General features: G+C 39.5%; 1 protein-coding gene across 3 annotated transcripts in view; it reads right to left on the minus strand.

Moving 5' to 3' along the window:
- Positions 1–11,986: 11,986 nt before the first annotated feature.
- Positions 11,987–16,004, minus strand: part of LOC150097906 (dynein regulatory complex subunit 10-like) — a 179,495-nt gene continuing 175,477 nt past the window's right edge. For all 3 annotated transcript variants that reach the window (XM_090406507.1, XM_090406505.1, XM_090406506.1), the window contains one exon: positions 11,987–12,398. In XM_090406507.1, the coding sequence (XP_090262633.1) occupies positions 12,105–12,398 (294 nt within the window). In that variant the 3' untranslated portion in view covers positions 11,987–12,104. The remainder of the gene's footprint in view (positions 12,399–16,004) is intronic.

The raw sequence follows: 16,004 nt of genomic DNA on the forward strand, positions 1-16,004 counted from the left end.
CGTTCCTCCTTTTCTTTATCAAAGCATTGATACATCCTAGCCAGTTCAGTGTGCATGCTACCTTTTGCCTCCATGCATTTATCATCGTACTTTTGGTCTACGACATGGCTTCCATTTGCCTGAGAACTCCCTTCAGTGTTCAGCATTCTGATTTCATTCATCTTCTGGGGTGGAACAAGGCCTTCCGACTTCGGCTGAGTCTTACCAATATGGTGTTGCCTTTCCTTGGATGGGATAGACTCCCTTGATTTGTCAGCTACATGGATCAGAGAACCACCCTCTCCGTTTGGGCTTCCCAGAGTCAGTCTCATTGTAACAGAGCTTCCTTTTCTGAGGAATTGAATCATCTTTCCTGGATAGCTGCAAGCGAAGCCATTTTCTCCGAGAAAATCATCCCCCAGAATTAGTCCTATGTGTGGTAATGAACCTGTGAGTATGAAGAGGAAAGTGTGCCATGCACAGAGGCCAAACTTCGGCAAACTCGTGTTGCAGGGGGGGGGATGTCTGATACCTTGATGGGGTATTTCATGTGTCTCACTCTTCTACTCACTCCAGGTTCCATTTCTCTGATAACTTTCTCGGGAATCATAGAATATTGTGATCCAGTGTCGACAATTCCCTTAAGGTTCCTCCCATATGTTGTCACGTCAATGGTCATGCCCGGTGTCTGCTTACCCTGGTTTCCTCTCCTCTTCTTTTAAGATTTTATGCATACATATGAAGTTGCTTCAGGCTGATATCTAGTTCGTATTCTGCCAGATGAAGCATAGCAGTCACGTGCTATGTGACCCAATTTGTTGCAGGAAAAGCAACGAGGGGGTTCCTTGTGATATTGTCTTCTCTTCTCACTGCCTGAGGCTAAATATGAGGGGGGGGTAGTTGGTCGAATATTTTCATGAGGGTGTCCATTTTTTCAAGCAAAGGTGTCTGCTGCAGCCTTTCAACTTCCCTTTTCACTATACTTATTATCTTCTCTTCTTGGCCTGGAATGTTTTCCTGATTCTCAGCAGGGATTATCCTTAACCTATCGAGTGCAATGTCAAACCGCTCAATAAGTGGTTGTTGCATTTTCTCTATCTCCTGTATGACGACAGAATGAACCTCGTTCTATCGTCATACAGGAGATGGTCGCTTGTTGACGTCACAGGACCTAAGGTTGATGCTACAGATTGATTTTGTCTTGGGCTTCTCTTCATTTCTTTGGCACTTTTCTCTCTCCTTCCTATTTACCTTTGTTTTGTTCGGTGCATGCTCCTTATTTGTATCCCTGCTGTCTCTGATTGCAACTGCCATAGGCTCCACATTGATGGAGCCTATGGCAGTTGCAGGGTGAATATCCACAAGCAACTGCTCTCGCTCTAATACTGCATCATAGCAGCTTTTCAGATCACAAATGCTGTTTCCTTCAGATCTTGTTTTAGCCCGATTCGGAAGTGTTGAAAGACGGCAAAATCGAGGTGACATCTTTCCTCGTCGGGTACACTTAAGGTGTTCGCCAGAGTGATTAGCCTGTTGTAAAACTCTGAAACTCCTTCCTTTTCTTTTCGGACTACCCTTTGTAGTTTCCAAAGGTTGGGTCCAACATTTTTAGTTTTTGAAAACTGGGAGATCAAGGCTTCTCTAAATCTCTGGTAGTCTAGTGTTTGCTTCATTATGGGCGACGAGTGGAAGAAGGATTTTGCCCTGCCAACTAGTTTGCTGTGCAGGAGGACGAGTAGCCGAAAGTCGCTCCAACGTCCTATTTTCCTAAGTTCTTCTACATAGTCAAAAAATGCTTTGACATCATCCATATCATCTCCGGAGAATTAGGGAATAATTTATTGGGGGTTTACACTTTTCAAGGTCACTCAGTTCTGAACTCGATGGTGTGGCTGTACCTGTACTCTTGGTTTTATTCTATCTATTGTTATATATATATATATTTTTTTTTTCACTGCCTGGTCTTTGTGTTTGAGGTCGAGACCCACTCACTGTGATAGATCAAAATTATTACTTTTCTTAGGACCTAGTCACATCCTACCAACTGCTGCGCCATTGTTAGATCATTGGTTTGGGACAGCAATATTACTTAATTCCGAATGTGCCTTATCACTACTGGTTGTGGTCAGGGATTGTAGGATTTTCCCTGGGTAACAAACCCTAACAAATTTATATTTATACTGTGCCAGTTAGAGTTATTATACCTTAGAAATAATGTTGCAGTCGTGGCCCCTTCTCTTTCTTATTTTAATATCTTTCTTTCCCCTTTGTCATGGTTCGCAGTTTAGTGAGTGGCAAATGTCGGTCTCAAGCACAAATTCAATACCAGGATTTTAAACGATAAAACATAAAGTTTATTTTACCCTAATAGAATACATTAAACATGAAAAAAATAAATTAGCCAGTTATCTTAATTAGATCAAACCACCTTTAAATAATATTACATGAAAATCTCATAAATTGACACATTTATCATCCCCTAAGAAAAGCATACACTTGGACAATTAATACAATTTTATCTAGACAAGAATCTCTGGGGAAAGAGCTAAGGTAACATTTACATACTAGATTTAGCAAGAATCACTTGACATGGCTCTTCGGACTACCAGTCCAATGTCCTTAAAGTTACTCCAACAAATAAATTAGTTCCAGTTTTCTTTTCTGCAACACTGCTTAATGTGTTTTTTTTCAGCACTCTCTCACTTAACTTATTTAGAAAATAAGTTTTTTTAGAAAGAAAAAGAAATTTATTTAGAAAGGACAAAATTGCCTTACCATTTCTGGCCGCTCACAGTTTCACTGAATCACCATGAGTGAGTCAATGTAGAGAGCAATGGTAGATGTGAGAGGATTTTGAGGAATGTCTGCCATGTAGATGTTGAACAGAATCGGGAACAGCAGTGCTCCTTGAGGAACTCCGGCAAGGATTTGTCGTTTGGTTGAGACTGTATCACTTATTTTGACTTGCATCTTTCTGTTTGTGAGTATGACTTGATGAGGCATATCATGTTCAGTGGAATGTTTGAGATGATAAGTTTGTAAAGCAGACCCTGGTGCCAGATCTTGTTGAAGGCCTTTGAGATGTCTAGGTAGACGGCTCCAGTGTGCTGATTCCAATTGAATCCTGTGGTAATGTGTTCTGCCAGCCTGTGGATCTGTTGGGTGGTGCTACGGTTTTGATGAAAGCCAAATTGTTCTTGTGGAATAATGTTTAATTTGTTGACATGATCTTGGAGTCTGACGAGGATAATTTTCTCTGCTATTTTGCCTAGATTGGATAGCATGCTGATGGGGCGGTAATTTTCTGGTAGGTGTGGGTCTTTGTCTGGCTTGTGTATTGGGATGATGTCGGCTATTTTCCATGACTGGGGAAGCGTGCTGCCATTTTAGGCTGGAGTTGACGATGTTTACCAGATGTACTATGGCTTTGCATGGTAGTGCCTTGATGACTTTGTTTGTGATGCCGTCGGGTCCTGGGGCTTTTTTGTTTTTGAGGTGGTTGATGATGCCAGTTATTTCTGTGGGTGAGGTAGGCATGATAGGGCTTGGATTGTTGTCGGGACGATTTATTGTAAGTCTGACCTTACAATGGATCTTGTAAATGTGGCTGATGTTTAGGTTCTCGTATGCAGGGCTGCACTGTTTTTCTAGGTTTTTTGCTATGGCTTCTGCTTTGTCAGCATCTGTGTGCACTAGGTGTTGTTCCACTTGAAGAAGAAGGAAGAGATTTGTACTTGTTCCTGAGGCTATTTATGAATTTCCATATGGAATGATCAGCTGAGGAGATGGATTGGAGCTTTTATTCCCATTGTTGATTCCTGTGGTTTTGGAGAGCTTCTCGGACTGATTTGTTAATTTTGTTGAGGATTGTTTTGTCTTGGGGAGCAATTGTGTTGTGGTATCTTTTCTTTTGTCTGTTTTTTTCCCTTATCAAGTTCATGATTTCTTCTGGCAGGTGATTTTGTTTGTGGGTGGTCATCGTTACTGTAGCTGCTGTTATGGCTTTCTTAATTTGGTTGGTGAGGTTGTTTATAGCTATTTCATCCTTGGATTTAATGCAGGGAACTGGACCAATATGTTCTGGTAGCACTTTCCTAAGTTTTTCCTAACGATTGGGAGGGAGGTGGTTGGTCTACGTTTCCTAAGTGAAGTAGAATTGGGTTGTGATCTGATGATAATTCGTTCAGTGCTTGGAGGCTGTACTGGTATCTAATGTTGTGTAGGATAGTGATGTCTAGGATGTCAGCTATTTCAGTTGGGCTGTGGTGAGTTGGTTCGGTGGGTCCTGTTACGATAGCGTTATTTAGTCCTGTGTAGCTGAAGAGGATACGACCATTTTTATTTGTGGTTCTGCTGTTCCAGGAAGGATGTTTTGAGTTTAGATCCCTGGCGATGATGATGGATTCATTTTATTTTATTATTATTATTATTTTATTACTATTAAACAAGACCTCATGGAGTCAAAGACTCATCTGGTAGGTCCTTTTATCACACACACATCTCATCATACCATGTCTTAAACGCACTCAAACTCCCTGCAGACACCACACTCTCAGGCAAGGCATTCCAATCATTCACAACTTTGCACGAAAAAAACCTGCCTCTCACTCCCCTACTCACACCCCCTCTTTATACAGTTTCCAGGGATGACCTCTGGTTCTCCCCTGATCTACCACTATTCTCTGTAGAACTTCTCCACCATTGATCTTATAACAACCCCTTACCAACTTGTAGGTCTCTATCATATCTCCCCTCTTCCTTCTCTCCACTAGACTCTGCAAATTACATTCTCAATCTTTCCTCATACTCAACATTCCAGAGGTCAGAAACTACCTTAGTCAGTCGCCTTTGGACCCTTTCCAACATCTCTTCATCCTTCTGAAAACCCAGTGACCAAATCTGGGCACAATAGTCCATGTGTGGCCAAATCAAAGCCTTATACAATGGAATAAGAATCTCCCTTTTTCTACACATCAGTGTCCTCTGCATCATTCCCAGAAGTCTTTGTGTTGTCTTCACAATTTTGGCTATGTGTCCCCTAAATTTTAGATCTTTATTCACTATCATCCCCAGATCTCTTATTTCCTCTACCTCCAACAATACATTCTCATCAAGTATAAATTCTGCATCCCATCTTTGTTTTCTAAATTTTAAAACCTTATATTTTGCAACATTGAACTCAATCCCCATTTGCTTGCCCAATCACTCAATTTATTCAAGTCTTCTTGCAAGGCCACAACATCTTCACTACTCTTTATGGTTCGTCCCAACTTTGCATCATCTGCAAACAACTGAATATCTCCATCCAAATCTTCACCAATATCATTAATATACAAGTTAAATGGTAATGGCCCTAAAACAGACCCCCTGGGGCACTCCACTAGTGACTTTCCTTTTCCTGGATATTGCACCCTCATACACAACTTGTTGATACCTATCAGATAGCCAGTCTCCAATCCAATGCACTAATTTAATATCCAACCCCATCTGCTCTAGTTTGACTGTCAACTTATCATGAGGTACTCTATCAAAAGCTTTTGCGAAATCCAAGTATATTACTGTGTATCCTTCTCCTCTGTCCAAGGAAGCAGTCACTTTACTGTAATAAGTAAGTCGATTACTAAAACATGACCTCCCTTTAGCAAATCCATGCTGTCCATCAAAGGTTATACCATTGTTGTTAACCCAACTCTGGATCCTAGTTCTCACAAGCTTCTCCAACAACTTAACCACAACACCTGACACAGAGATAGGCCTATAGTTTGATGCTTGAGTTCGATCACCTCCTTTATGAAGTGGCACAATCTTGCCCTCCTTCCACTCTTTAGGAACTTGACCAAGTGCAAGACTCGTATTAAAAAAATATGTCAAGGCAGGTGTCAACTCTCTGGCACATTCCTTCAGAATACACGGTGATATATTATCAAGTCCCACAGCCTTATTTATATCTAGTTTACTCAACTCCCCAAACACCTCTTGCTCACTTACAGTCAGTCTCTCCTCTCCATCATCAACTGCTCTCAATCTCTCCATGAAGTCACATTCACAAGATTGAAAGATCTTTATGAACTGCTCATTAAGTATCTCCTTAAGTATCACACATTCTGCAACATCTGTCGTTATACCATTTCCTTCAATCAATGTCATCCTTCAATAATCATTCTTTCTTTTGCTGTCTACATATCGAAAGAACTCCCTAGGATTCTTTTTGGCTTCATTAGCTAACTGCTGTTCATACCTCTCTTTAGCTACTCTCACCAACCAAGTCACCCTCCTTGCCTGGTCTTTGTAGACCTCATGAAATTGGTTACTTCCACTTCTCTTATGCTGCCTCCACAATGCCCTTTTTCTCTGCATTGCATGCTTAATCTCTTTATTCATCCATCTCACACCTACCTTATTTAACCTTCTCACCCGTGGTATACAGTTAGACATTGCATCTACAAAATAGTTTTTGAAAATCCCCCAAGCTACATTGATCTCTTTTCCAGCTAACTCCTCATTCCATGCTACACCTGCAAGCTGTCTCCTGAGCTCTTCATAATCACCCCCCCCCCCCTTGTAGTTCCACATATACCCTTTTTTCACAGGGGTCCTTGCACTGCTGGAAACCACCCAGGTAATTACCTCATGGTCACTTTCACCAATTGGTGGATGATTTGACACCTCATTTATAATTACAGCCTCCGATGAGAAGACCAAATCCAAGACCTTTAATCCTTGTGTGCCCTCTGTTACATACTGTCTGAGGTAGTTATCCCTCAAAAACTGAAGAAACTCATTTTCTTTACTTCCAGTTGCTATCTCTTCATTCCAGTCTACCCTTTTCTTATTTGCTTGGCTTATTTGACTATACATTTCACTATCACCACCATCCACATTACCAGGTCTATAACAACATCCCACCAAGTATTTGATTCTATTCACCTCTATCTCACACCATACTGCCTCAAAACCACTGGCCCTATTTCCCTCTTGCATCTCTACCTTGTATGGACATAACTCTTTCTCTATCATCAATAGCACTCCCCCTCCCTTTTTACCCCTTCTATCCTCACGAAACACATCATACCTTTCCATCTCTATTCCTGTCAGGATGTCTTCCTCATCTAACCATGTCTCACTTATTCCGACAATCTTTGGGTGCACAGACGCAATTAGTGCAACCATTTCATCCGCCTTGTTTCTTATACTTCTAGCATTGGTATACAAACACAACCTCATTTCTGGATCTACAGCTAGTTCCACTGATACCACTCTCTCGATGTGATCTCTCCATGCTCGACTGGGGCCATTTCCCTTTCTGCTTCTTCATTTTATAACCTTTGCAATTCCACCTGTTTCCTCTTGATCCCTGGTCATTCCATTTCTTTCCTACCTACACATGCTCTCACTTCCTCTTGGAGCATCCACCTTTCTCACGCTGTGTACCCCTGTCCACCCCGAGCCTCCCCGTTTCCCTGTTCCTCTTGCACACCCATTCTCTCATTTTCTGTACTCATACCACTCACTTCCCCATTCATTTCCACTTCTTCAATCTCTCCTGTGTTACTCTCCTGCTCTTCCACATCACTCCCCTCTCGATCTGATTCATTCTCTCTATTCACTTCTCTACCTTCCAGCAGCAGTCTCTCCAAGCGACTCACACCATAACCACTCGAATGCAGTCCATCGCTCCCATACAGCTCACTTCGTCCCTCAAACTCATTCCACACATTAACAAACTGTACTCCCATCTCCTCACACATTTCAGCCAGAATATCATTCATAATCCTTGCTCTCTGCCTCATTTCACCACAATCATACCTAGGCAACACACTGACTACTCTTCCTGTCACACTATTCTCTTTTATCTTTCCAAACAGTCTCCTGACATTCATTTTGACATGCTCTTTGTTCTCTCTCAAATCATTTGTACCAATTAATACGATTAACTCATTTGCTCGCTTCCGTCTCATATCCAATGCCTCAATCACTCTACTCATTTTACCACCTGGAAAAACATACCTTGTGCATTTTATCTTCTAGCACACCTTTAATAATGGAGTCGCCATACAACGCCACTCGCTCATCTTTCGTTAACTCTTTCATGCCATCATGATTTATTTCAATAGTTCTGACCTGAATTCTCTTAATTTCATTCCGCATCCAATCCAATTCACCTTCCGAATCTCGTGACACATTCTCTCTATCATTAAATCTTTCTAACTTCCTAACTGTCGACCCTCTCTTCTCACTTTCCCTCTCATTCATCCTTCTTTGTTTCTATACTTTCGGTCCAACTTTCACTATCATTCTTTTCATTTTCACTCTCATTTATCTTTCTTTGTTTCCGTACTTTCGGACTAACATGCATCCAACTTTTGCTATCATTCTTCTCACTTTTACTGTCATTCATCTTTCTTTGTTTCAGTACTTTCGATCCAACATGCATCCAACTTTCGCCATCATTCATTCTTTTTTCACTATCATTTATTCTTTCGATTTTTTTCACTTGCGATTTCTGCATCACGCCATTTCTACTTTCATTCGTTCTCTCGATTTCATTTCTTTCCGCCTCACTTTCGCCCCTTTTAACATCCGTTATGGTTTTCAAATCGCTCTTTTTTTTTTTCCTGATTTTTTAACATTTTTTCGCCTCTCTATCTCACCATCCTTCTCTTTCAAACGTGCACTCGCGACACAATCGGTACTAACACTTTCTGTCATCAATTTCTTATTTGCATTCATCAGCTCCTCGTTCAGGTCACACTTCACACACACCCTTCTTCCATCTGCACTAAACATCCACAAATCATTTATGTAATCGAAGGAATACATATAACAGACCTCATACTTAACAAAACGACTGAAATCTAAATTAAAATCATGGAATGACAATGCCACTGCCATTTTTTTTTCTCTCTGCAGGTTACTAGGTCTAATAATAACGATTTCGTAATTTAGTTTAGGCAAGAAAAATCCCCCACACTAATAATACCGGTACTGTACAACGTTTACAGCCACTCTTACTCAAACAATTACGCATATATACTTAATTATTCCTAGTAAAACTTATCTGAATCAGGAGCTCTTCAAATCGTGTCCGCTGCACTTGGCTCACTAGTGCCCTCCCCTTTTTACACCGAGGACAGCATCCAAGTCGGAAAATAGCAGTGTCTTTGCAGGGGAGTTGTATGCAGCATAGATTTTGAGTCTTCCAGTTGGGTTGGTGTGGACTTCGATGCCAGTGAGCTCTAGGTTGGTAGTTGGAGGGCTGGGTATTCCATTGTGCCTGATGTAGTTTTTTATGAATATGGCTGTGCTGCCACCTCTGTAGTCCAGTGTCGGTCATTTCTGTGCAGTGTGTAGCCTCTCAGTTTGGCTTTGTCTGCAGGTCTTACATGAGTTTCATTGATTAGGATGATGTCAGGGTTGTGTCTGTAAGCAAATTCTTGAAGTTCCAGTGTCATGTTTTTTAGGCCGTTGGCATTCCAAGTGACTATCTGTAGTGAATCTGGGAGGAGTCTAGTTTTGTTCATTAACGATTGCAGATAATATGGTCTGAGTTTCTTGTAGAAATCTCTTTGTGGAGTTTGGTGAAGGGTTTGACTTACTGAAATCTTGTAGCATGTTTGCCAATGAGGCTGTGATGATTGCTGTCATGTTTGGATGAAGTTGGTCCTGTGGGAAGTCTTTTGATGGGTGGACTACTTCAACGTATGTCCTGCGTCGGTGGCTTTCTGGGATTTTGGTGTTTTTCTGTTTGCAGAGGCAGGTGTTTTGTTGTCTTTTGGTGGGTGTCAGGCAACTGGGGAGCCATCTTCTCTGGTGCCTGTGGGCAGGGTTGAGGGGGTGATCTGTTTCCTTTTGTTGTCTGTTTTGTTTTGGGGATAGTGGCTGCAATCTCTGTAGTTTGCTAGGTGGGGCCCCCAGAGTTTGCGCATTTGGCTAGTGAGGTCCTTGGTTTTGAGCAGGTGGCTGTGGGGTGGTTTTGTCCACATTTGAGGCATTTGTAGTCCACTCTACAGAGCTTCTGAGTGTGGCCGTATTTTTGGCATCTGTGGCACTGGCCCGACGAGGCTCTTTTTCTCAGTGGTTCAGGTGTGATTTTCAGGCCGCAGATTGTTGTCATGTTATATATATTTTTGTGGGTGTTGTGTATCTCCACAAGAACTAAGGGCACTGGGTTCTTGTCAGCCCACAGCATTCGGCTGACCTCGACAGGTGGGAGATCATAAAGGCAGAGGTCTTCAGCTATTTCGTCTGTGGAGATATTTTCTGCTACTCTTTTTAGCACCACTTTCAGGTTTTTCTCCAACTTAAGTGAGAAAGTATGGTACTTAATGCCTAAGTCATCCATGGTTTTTGTAAGGTGTCTGTAGTCCCCCACTGTGGTAGGCTGAATTTTTACTCCGTTGTCCACATTCTTTGCCCCATGTATAGGCTATTTTTTGTTGTTGCATAATATGCCTGAGGGCCATCCGTCTTTCTTTTTCCCATAGGATGATTGGCAGGACTTTTTCGTTGTTGGGGGTTGGGGGACCAGTGTTGGGGTCGTCTTCTTCCATTTTCTCTTTTGCCTCTGTCCCCACTGTTTTGTGCTTTTTACGTGCTTGGGTTTCTGTAGTATGGTCTGTTGGTGCGGGAGCAGAGATTATTATGTCGATCTTCCCTTCCTCCCCTGGTGTTGTGTCGTCCCCTTCTGTGGTGTCTTCTGCAGTTGAATAGAGGTTTAGGTACCCTGGCCACTCAACCTCAAATTTCTTCAGTAGCTTTTTGAGGAGGTCGAGCGCCAGCTTCCTATCTAAGGACTGGATAAAGTCGTCAGGACTTAAATTATCCATGTTTACTTAAAATCCAAACTTGCTTACCTGAATATGACGTACTCCTATGCGTATTCCCGCTGGTGGTTGTGGTTAACTTTCGAAGCATGATCACCTGAACCTTCATCATTATTTTCCAAATAAGCACATATATATTCCAAATTAATTCCAAATAAACATAATAAACACTTGAACAAAGATTAATGAAGAACCTATTCACTCTTATGCCAATGAAACTCACAATCTAATCCTCATCTATATCAATGACACTAACAATCAATGTCTAATCTGATCTCTCTGTCTCCCACTTTTTTTTTCCCTTTTTCTTTCGATCATTCACCTTTTTCTTCCAAGGAGCTTACATTCACGGTCACATCAAAATGATCCATTGTGAATCCACGAGAGAGCTCCTCTCGGAGAATTAGCTAATCACTGCTAGTAAGGTTCCAATATGGACCAATCAAGTCATGACCGTTAGGCTCTTAGTCATCACGTTTTCTTTGTTTGCTTTCAATTCAATTTTGACCAGCAGTACAGGTATTTTCTCTTCTTTAAGGCTCTTTTCATTGTTAGATCACTAATGAGTATTTGTCTAGTAAAGGCAGGCCTCATTCACGATCTAACAACTTCAACCTTGGCATCTCAGGGTCTGGCTCCCACTGACGAGACCACAATAAAGGTTCTAACCAGTCTGGGTAGTGGCCCTTCCTTTAATGCATAGCATCATACATGTCTGCAAGGAGATGTGCTTTGCATTATGGGAGATACTAAGGAAAGTGATCAGGGCTCACTCCACCTTTACCACAAGTTGCCTCAGACCTGAAAATACTTCAGGCACAAACTTGAATTACCTGTCTATTTGCTTACTTTGGAAAAAGGATTAAAATCAAATTTATAAAATTGCTTGGTATCTTTAATGTATGCAAAATATGAATTTAAAAGAACTAAAATAAAGAAAAAAGGAATAAAAATGTCCTCTTATATATACAATAAGTCAGCACCATGATAGCTGCTGGCATTTTGTTTAAAGTGTAATCAGATACAGATAGTTGAAAACTAACTATGAGCTTGCTGCATGGCTTTTATGAAATGATGTATCAGTTCTAAGTATTCTTTACCTTCAAAAATTCACACAGGTATGTCAGATTAATATCTTTTAATTAAAAGTCTCATTTAATTATATCTATTTTAGCCAAGTTGTTATAAAGGGACTGCTCCATTGACAAAAATAACTTTGCTTTTTAATCTAACATTACTATCATATAATTAATTTCATATAACTTATCCATTTTGTTATTTATTGTAATGAAATTTTTCATATCAGATAATTTTCTTTTTTTTCCTATTTTTCTGTTTGGTCTTCTTTCCTTTACCCTTTGCTGTTCCCATTACTACTCTTCTATCAACAAATCCTCTCCAGTAAGCTTGGATGACAATAGCAGCCTTAATTTTCTTATCCATATCTGCTTGCATCTTTTCCCTTTCTTCTTGAGCTTTCCTCTTCTCTTCCATTATCATGTTATAGACACCTTTAAGATTGTTAACTTTTTCTTCCAAGTGATTACCATGGTTATCTTCTTTCATATACTCAGTTTTAAGAGTATCATACAGATGCTAAAAATATTAAGGGATGTTTTCAAAATTTATTGGACATTCATCCTAATTCATGCAAAATTATTTTTTATTATCATAATTAAAAAAGATTATCTTTAAATAGGTTGCTACATAGTTAAGATGTCAATAAACACAATCTAAAATTATAATTCTGAATCCAAACAGCAGTTAAGCAGAATGTGCAACAAACAACTATATTTTAAATGATACAGAATGATTACTATTACTAGATAATAATCTGTCAAAAAAGGTAAGCTAATAAAATTAACTTTTAGATGAAATTTTAAAAACATCAACAACAGCTTGCAGTCAATGTCCTTAAATAACACTGCATCAAAGTTTCCAACAATACTTGCACTTAGCGATTTGTTTATCTAATTGCAGGTAATCTGTACATAGATAACTAATGTTGGATCATTTTTTTTTTTTTGACAAGACATTTTGGAAAGTGAAGTGAAAGTAGAGGGTGAAGATGTAAAAAAGAGGAGAAAAAGAAATTTAAAAAGAATCTTTTTATTTTTTTTAAAAATAAAAAGAATAAGTGTGAGAAAACACATACAGTATGATATAAAGATTCGATGATTTATTAGCATGCTAAACAAATGAGTGACCGAAGTTGCTTTCCAGGAGCAAAGATTTGTGGATGGAGGATATGTGAATCCAGGATCGGCAGATAAAAGAAACGACTGCATTAGTAAGCATGAAACTTAAAAGGAGACAAATATGTCATAAGATGAGATAAGAAAATATTACAAAAAGAACAAAAATAAATTTGTTGTCATAGTAGAACAGAAAGATAATTTAGAAAAATAACTATGATAGCAAATGGTTCAATGCATAAGTATTACAGAAGCAATGGCAGGAAGTACACAGAATGAACTGGATGGGAGAATGGAATTGGGTGTCACAGAGATGGAGATATTCTTGGTCTATGAGAGCATGATCAGAGACATGTGCAGTCTTGCATGGAACCCTGAGAAAAGGATTACAAACTTAGTTGGGTCAAGAGATGTATACTTGAAAATAAAAACGATCAAAAATGTGATAGGTAGGAAGGGATGATGGAATGAGATATGCTTGGTGGGGACAGAAGAAGGAAGAGTGTGATAAATATAGTAGCTCAGGTCACTTATTTGTGGGATAGTCATTAAAGGAAGTAATGGTATGTTGAAAGTTTATTTTTCACTTGGTTAGAGTATAATAAATTTAGTTTAATCCTTTATCCAAGTGTGAGCAAACAAAGTTTGCACCTGAAAGTATCTTCAGGACTGGGGTAAGGTGGTACAACACCAGGCACTCCTTGCAAAGGTGGAGCAAACTTTGTTTGCTCACACTTGGATAAAGGATTAAACTAAATTTATTATACTCTAACCAAGTGAAAAATAAACTTTCAACATCTTTCTCTAAATCCAGAGTAATTAAAAAAGGGTGGCACACCATTTGGCAACTCCTATAGGTAGTGATGACCTGCTAATGCTTCTGCCTGGTATCTCCACTTGGGCCTGGATCCCACTGAAGAGACCTCAATAAAGGTCGAAACTAGTCTGGGTTGTGGCCCTTCCCTTAATGCATAGCAATATACATGTCCGCAAGGAAATGTGTTTTGCATTATGGGAGATACTGAGATAGGAGTGTTGGTAGATTGCTCCACCTTTGCAAGGAGTGCCCTGGTGTTGTACCACCTTACCCCAGTCCTGAAGATACTTTCAGGCGCAAACTTTGTTTGCTCACACTTGGATAAAGGATTAAACTAAATTTATTATTAGAAGTAATGGTATATTGTCGGAAAGCTTATTTACTAATGCCAGAAATATCAAGAATAAGAGGGAGAACCAGTTTTGGGTTGGTCAGTTCAAGCTAGCCAAAAATTATAGGCATTAATGAGATCCAGTTGAAGGAGGACATGGTCACAGAAACAAAACGTGAAGTCATTGTTTTCAAGGATAACAGAGAAAACAAAACAGGAGAAACAGTATTAATGATAATAGCACAAGAAATGTGAACCATGATAGACTGGGCAAGAGAACAGAAACAAGATAATGAGAGGCAATGCATTTGAGGCTATTTAACATGGGGAAAGGGCCAACAGGTAAAAATATATAGTTGCTGATTTAGATTTATGTATGCAAAGTAAAATGTAGATGAAATATATCAACTCATTAGTTCAATGGGCACAGGGAATGTAATCATTATAATGAAATAATAAATTTAGTTTAATCCTTTATCCAAGTGTGAGCAAACAAAGTTTGCACCTGAAAGTATCTTCAAGACTGGGGTAAGGTGATACAACATCAGGCAACTCACTGCAAAAGTGGAGCAAGCTAACATCACTCCTATCTCAGTATCTCCCATAATGCAAAACACATCTCCTTGCAGATATGAGGTCTCTTCAGTGGGAGCCAGGCCCAAGTGGAGATAACAGGCAGAAGCATTAGCAAGGTCATCTCTACCTATAGGAGTTGCCAAACGGTGTGCCACCTTTTTATTAAATTACTCTGGATTTAGAGAAAGATGTTGAAAGTTTATTTTTTCACTTGGTTAGACTATAATAAATTTAGTTTAATCCTTTATCCAAGTGTGAGCAAACAAAATTTATGGACTGGGGTAAAGTGATACGACATCAGGGAACTCGTTGCAAAGGTGGAACAAGCTAACATCACTCCTATCTCAGTATCTCCCATAATGCTAAACATCTCCTTGTGGATATGTATAATGGCATGCATTAAGGGAAGGGCCACTACCCAGACTAGTTTCGACCTTTATTGAGGTCTCTTCAGTTATAATGAAAGTTTAACATAAACAGCAAAATGTCAACTGATGGGACAAATTCTAACTGAACAGTATCATGTGGACAAATATCAGAATCAGGAACTGGACAACAAGACTTAAATGTACCTATGATTCCACAAGAGGTTCTACTAAGGAAGAAGCTGAGGAATTTTTTGAGACATAAGAGAAGGCAACTTGACACACCAAAAAGAAAAGTTGATCCATGATGGAGATCTGAAAAGCAGAGTTGAAAATAATTACTAGAAATTCATACAAATGTTTTGGGAAAATTTCAAGAAAAGAGTCAAGCTAATAATAATGGCAGGCATTATCTAAGATTTCTGTTCATTACATGGACTAGTTATTACTAACACCATGTTCCAACATAAAAATGTGCACAAATTCACATATAGAGAAGACGCAAAAAATCAGAAAAGTCTCATTGATTATGTTATTGTCAGTAGCAATATCTTCATGCTGGTTAAAGAGGATTTGAAATTGGAAGTGACCATTTAGTTTTGAGCAAAATAAAATTGAATATCATATTAAAAAAATGTATAAAACAATTTTAATTGGAATCAAAGCTGAGTAAACTTTCAGAGGTAAACTGCAAACTCAAATACACAAATATTATTATTATTATTATTATTCAGGCCTCCATGGAATCAAAGACTCATCGTGGGAGGTCCTTCCTAAGAACATAAAGTCTGTCAAGACTCATCGAGGGGAGGTTCCCCCTAAGAAACACAAAGTCTATCATACCACTCTTTCAACTCATTGACTGTTCTCGCTCCCACCACTCCATCAGGCAATGCATTCCACAGTTCAACTACCCTC

The sequence above is a fragment of the Typopeltis vanoorti genome, chromosome 16 (genome assembly GCF_054136105.1).
Source record: "Typopeltis vanoorti isolate ZY-2024b chromosome 16, IOZ_Tvanoo_1.0, whole genome shotgun sequence".
NCBI lineage: Eukaryota > Metazoa > Arthropoda > Arachnida > Uropygi > Thelyphonidae > Typopeltis > Typopeltis vanoorti.